Raw genomic sequence first — 6,000 nt, 5'->3', positions numbered from 1 at the left:
TATGACAGTATGCAGCTTTATTGATGTTGTTTCTGTATCAACGGACAGTAGGCCTACAATTTTTTTATTTGATTTTCCATTGACATAGATTATTCATTTGGACACAACCTGTTATTACAGAAAAACCTTATTCATACAATACATTTAAAAGCTGTAACACGAGAATACTGCTCTCTTTAATCTTTTGTGGAGGAACATTGACCATGTGACTATTCCAGAATTAGTTTTTCTATGGATTTGGGGACATTTATCAGCTAATAACTGTACTAAACAATTACAACACAAAGCTATTTTGTTTTCATTGTTCAAAAAAATAAAAGTGCCATTCGTTTATTCTGTTACACTCAAACACAATCTGTGGTGCAAATGTCAGTGCTGCTACCTTATGTCAGTGAACATTGATACAGTTTTTTTTTATTGTTCAGTGCAATCTTTATTTTATTCACAGTAGACAACTCAGTTTAGTATTCATGAGCTGGACTTGTGTAGAGGACGTCAGTTTCTTGCAGTCAGAACTACTGACGTCACTAAACTGCCCAAGGCCACCACCAGAGCACCAAGCAGGAACGTCCATGAAATTCCCTGAAACACCAAGTGACGCAATGTCAACAAACAGTCAAATGTTTTTTTTCTCGTGAACTGAATTAAACCAAAACATTTCACACAGGGAAAGTTCTGTGGCTTACAGGTGGCTTCTTTTTAGAAGGAGTCAGAAATGGGGCAATATTGTCTCCGAGGAGCTGGGCAGGTTTGGCTTGCCACTTCTGGGTATCTTTGCCTCCTGATTGCCTTTTCACTAGCTTGGACAACTCAACATGGATGGCCTGGGAATCAAATCAAATCAAATTGTATTTGTCACATGCACCGAATACAACAGGTGTAGACTGTGAAATGCTTACTTACAAGCCCTTAACCAACAATGCAGTTCAAGAAATAGAGTTCATAAAATATTTACTAAATAAACTAAAGTAAAAAAATTGAACCAATCAAAAAGTAACGAAAAATGTACATAACAATAACAAGGCTATATACAGGGGGTACTGGTACCGAGTCAATGTGCGGGGGTACAGGTTATTCGAGGTAATTTGCAAAGTGACTATGCATAGATAATAAACAGCGAGTAGAAGCAGTGTAAAAACAAAGCGAGGGGGCCAATGTAAATAGTCCGGGTGGCCATTTGATAAGTTTGGTTGTTCAGCAGTCTTGTGGCTTTTGGGTAGAAGGTGTTAATGAGTCTTTTGGTCCTAGATTTGGCACTCCGGTAAGAGAGACTGTAGTGACAACTTATCCTAATAACCTTATACAAAGTCCTATACAATTTATTATGTCAGCAGTAAAGTAGTCTAGGTTTAGTATTTTAGCAGTAGAGGGCGGGGTGGATTGTGAATGAGTGATGTTGTAGTTTAGAAGTTGTCCAGTAGATGACAGCATTGATCATATTAAATGCAACAATCTCAGGCTCGACTTAATAATTGAATCAGATCCCGTTGATAAACAAAATTTGATTATCTTTCATGCATAACAAGTATTTTCAACAAATATTACACAACAAATATTAACCAGTTAAGCTCTCATAACCAAAGTTGTTTTGTAGCCTACTTTGTTCCGCATTTCTTTGCATCTTGACCCCTATAGGTTCTTGGTAACCTAATGGAGGGGGTTGTGTAACCTGAAAACGAACTGTTATTTGCAGGGGTTGAAACCGAAACTATTTCCCAATCGTTTAATTCGGAACAGAACCATCACTTTTTTCCCGTTCCATTCCACTGTTCCCGACCAGGCAAATAAAGTCGTGAACCGGAAAACAATTAAAAAGCACCAGTTATATCGTCCATTTCTGTTCCTTTTTTAACCTGTGAAATCAACAGTTTTTTTCTTCTTAATTTTGCTCATTAAATGACTTCACCAATCAGTGCGGATAGAGCAGGCAAACTAGTTGTTAACATTCTTGATGGACAGACAAGTGTAGCCTATGGCGTAAAATGCGATTGAAATTTGTCGGGTGGGTAGAGAGCGAGAAAGGGGTCTTAGCTAGAAGGGATCCAGTTTTTGTCAAATTAACGTCAGATTTGACTTTTCGCAGCAGGTTAGGATAATGAATGTAACAGGTTAGGAAAAGGGTGAGGGGTTCGCTAAAATTCTAAATAAAATACAAAATAAAGCCGGATCCCTTCTAGCTATTACCCGAGAAAGGTTTGAGGGATAGGCTTGAAGCGCTGGGCATCTTGTTATGATATGCATTATCTGAATAGAGTGAAAATGTAAGGGCGTATTTTTGTAGGCACCAACTCCACCATGGTTTGTTGCACAAAGCCTATAAGGAAAATGAATGTCGTTTTTGGATAAACACCGAAAATGAGGTATGTGGTAAACACACGCTTAGGAACGCCGAAAATGAGGTATGTGGTAAATACGTTTAGGAGATTTTATACGTTTTGTTCTAGATAATCTTCATCAGTTTACTCACTTTTTGATCATTTATATAATAATAATAATAAAACATAAATGACAAAGGCTTCATAATTCATAAAGGGCATGTTAATTGATTGCTATTATCTCATATAACAAAACGTAAAAAATATCCTAAACCTGTGTTAACTTTATTTTCGGTGTTTATTCCAAAACACTATTCTTTCCCCATTCATTCTTTCCATAGGGATGACTGAACGAACCAGAGGTAATTTATTTCCGTGTTTTAGGACTACAATCTGGCACGCTTTAATAGCTAGGTCCACAGAATTATACATACACTGCTCAAAAAAATAAAGGGAACACTTAAACAACACAATGTAACTCCAAGTCAATCACACTTCTGTGAAATCAAACTGTCCACTTAGGAAGCAACACTGATTGACAATACATTTCACATGCTGTTGTGCAAATGGGATAGACAAAAGGTGGAAATTATAGGCGAATTAGCAAGACACCCCCAAAAAAGGAGTGATTCTGCAGGTGGTGACCACAGACCACTTCTCAGTTCCTATGCTTCCTGGCTAATGTTTTGGTCACTTTTGAATGCTGGTGGTGCTCTCACTCTAGTGGTAGCATGAGACGGAGTCTACAACCCACACAAGTGGCTCAGGTAGTGCAGTTCATCCAGGATGGCACATCAATGCGAGCTGTGGCAAAAAGGTTTGCTGTGTCTGTCAGCGTAGTGTCCAGAGCATGTTTGGCCTGCTGGAGGTCATTTTGCAGGGCTCTGGCAGTGCACCTCCTTGCACAAAGGAGGAGGTAGCGGTCCTGCTGCTGGGTTGTTGCCCTCCTACGGCCTCCTCCACGTCTCCTGATGTACTGGCCTGTCTCCTGGTAGCGCCTCCATGCTCTGGACACTACGCTGACAGACACAGCAAACCTTTTTGCTACAGCTCGCATTGATGTGCCATCCTGGATGAACTGCACTACCTGAGCCACTTGTGTGGGTTGTAGACTCCGTCTCATGCTACCACTAGAGTGAGAGCACCGCCAGCATTCAAAAGTGACCAAAACATCAGCCAGGAAGCATAGGAACTGAGAAGTGGTCTGTGGTCACCACCTGCAGAATCACTCCTTTTTTGGGGGTGTCTTGCTAATTGCCTATAATTTCCACCTTTTGTCTATTCCATTTGCACAACAGCATGTGAAATGTATTGTCAATCAGTGTTGCTTCCTAAGTGGACAGTTTGATTTCACAGAAGTGTGATTGACTTGGAGTTACATTGTGTTGTTTAAGTGTTCCCTTTATTTTTTTGAGCAGTGTAGTAGGAGCGGCTTCTATGGAGAAACTTTGAATGTAATTTGAGCTAGCTAACAACACACCTCTTACCTTTTTGTAGTTAATAAATTCAATGTGAAACGTGATAAATAGGCCTATAGTATCCTTAACTGGCATTGAAAAAGTTAATCCATTCTTCTCTAACTACACGGAATAAAAATATAAATGCAACATGCAATATTTTCAAAGATTTTACTGCATTACTGTTCATATAAGGAAATCAGTCAATTTAAATAAATTCAATAGGCCCAAATCTATGGATTTCACATGACTGGGAATACAGGAAGGTAGGCTGAACACACACACACTGGCAAAGATTTGCCTGGAACATAAAATAACATTATTAACCGTTTCCCATGCTTTTAAAATACTGGTATGGATCACTTTTGTTTCTGTTCCTTGAAAAATTGTTATTTTTCGGTTCTGTTCCCTGAACTGGTTCCAACCCTTGGTTATTGGACTAACCTATAGCCCAAAATGTATTTTCTATATAATTCGGATTCAGAATCATGTTTCTGTTTTTCAATGCCTTACCCACACACTTAAATCAGGTCTCTAAAGGGAAAGATTACTTTATTCTCCATCAAGACACGGGTGTAATTACCAAGTCAGCAGATATTTTAGTTTTGTCTAGACAAGACTGTCTCACCATGACAGCAGTGCACACTGCAGATCAGGCCAAGTGGGGCTGAGGCCACAGAAAAACACATTCAGAGCATGGGTTAAAAAAACTAACAAACACACAATATTCTGAATTCTACCCACAAGGGCAAACGTTTCTAAATGTTGTTATTCACACTTTGTATTTTGGTAGCATTGGAGTTGTTTAGCAGAATGAGTTGGAACTAACTGAAGTAATAAAACATGTTAAATTAATAACAATTTTAATTTGCTTTATCACTCAATGTGTGACATCGGGGTCTTAAATCTTTGTGGCTGAGTAGAGAATTTAGCAGACAGCACTAGGAGCAAGACAGAACAGGTCTTCACTGTGGCTATGGAAGTAACACCACAAAATGATATCTGCAAAGTGTTAGGCTCTAATACCTTTGGTTGGCTTTGCTTTTCTGAACTATATTGTGCAAATCCAACACTAAGTGCTGTAAAATACAACACAAACCCATGCCAAAAGGTTGTTCATTTTTGGCAATACTTTAATATTGGCAGTATTGGGTAATAGTACATAACTCTGTAAACTTATTGTGAACTGTGAGTCACACTCTACTCCAGACATGGTTTAAGAACTTGTTGAGTATTGCGTGCAGTTTTACAAAATATTATGGAAATAAAATCATGAATCTCTGGCCTAGTGTCATATGAGTGTGTTTGATTGGGGAATGATTTCAGGGACCTGTAGTGACATTGACCCTTTATCTGTTTGTGGATTTCACTAGCAGTCTAGAGGCGAGGGAGAGGTGGAGGTGTTGAACCTCATTTAAATAGGCCATCTCACCTTAGTGGACGGCTCCAGTTTCAGGGCCTTCTTCAGGATCTCCATTGCCTCCTTGTACTCGCTCTTGTCTGACAGAAGCTGCAAAGAGATTGCAATATATCTGAACAGCTAAATCAACAATCATCCTTCAGCTGAATACTGTACATGTTTCAGTAGTACATGTTGAATGGCAGTAAATCTTTACACCCATCTAAAATGTCTGAATATGGTTTTAGAATAGAATTCCCCTTCCAACCAGGCACCATAGACTTGTGAAGGACAGGTAATGTTACAGTGTGTCCCTCACCTTCCCTGTCCTGAAGAGGGCTTTGACGTTTTGTGGATCAAGGGACAGAACATCCCGGCTGGTGTGTAGTGCGTCATCGTACTGCTCCAATTTCAGCTGAGCCGCTGCCAGGTTGTTCAGACACTTCACACGGTAGTCCTGCACCTCCTCCTCCTCCCCCTCCAACAGCACATCACTACTACCATCTATGAAGGGGGGGTGGGGGGGAGAGAGAAACAGGCCACACAGCCTCACACCTGGGCTATTGTCATGTATATGTCCTTGGAGCCCCAGTCTCTCTGGGTGTTAGGGGGAATTATATACTCACAGGAACTAAAGGGAGGCGAGACTTTGGGTATTTGATGTACTGTAAGGACATCTGTGTGTTTGTTTGCCTCAGTAAAAATTCATTGTTAGCGCCATTATGGAAGCGCTGACTTTGACACTCCTATGAGTTTGGAATTCTCTCTGTTACAGCTGAAGTGAGAGTTATTAGTCTAAGATCTGTGAGGGATTGTTGTTAGCAGAGCT

The 6,000-nt window shown here is 39.9% G+C and overlaps 1 protein-coding gene across 3 annotated transcripts in view; it reads right to left on the bottom strand.

Annotated features, from left to right (window-relative positions):
* LOC129867025 (peptidyl-prolyl cis-trans isomerase FKBP8-like) overlaps nucleotides 1-6,000 on the bottom strand; it is a 56,110-nt gene continuing 50,110 nt past the window's right edge. For all 3 annotated transcript variants that reach the window (XM_055940130.1, XM_055940128.1, XM_055940127.1), the window contains 4 exons: nucleotides 5,491-5,675; nucleotides 5,205-5,282; nucleotides 687-824; nucleotides 1-582 (listed from right to left, as the gene is read on the bottom strand). In XM_055940130.1, the coding sequence (XP_055796105.1) occupies nucleotides 496-582; nucleotides 687-824; nucleotides 5,205-5,282; nucleotides 5,491-5,675 (488 nt within the window). In that variant the 3' untranslated portion in view covers nucleotides 1-495. The remainder of the gene's footprint in view (nucleotides 583-686; nucleotides 825-5,204; nucleotides 5,283-5,490; nucleotides 5,676-6,000) is intronic.

This window comes from Salvelinus fontinalis, chromosome 12 (genome assembly GCF_029448725.1).
Source record: "Salvelinus fontinalis isolate EN_2023a chromosome 12, ASM2944872v1, whole genome shotgun sequence".
NCBI classification, from domain to species: domain Eukaryota; kingdom Metazoa; phylum Chordata; class Actinopteri; order Salmoniformes; family Salmonidae; genus Salvelinus; species Salvelinus fontinalis.
The sequence above is the reverse complement of the archived record's forward strand: the minus strand, read 5'-3'. Positions and strand labels throughout refer to the sequence as shown.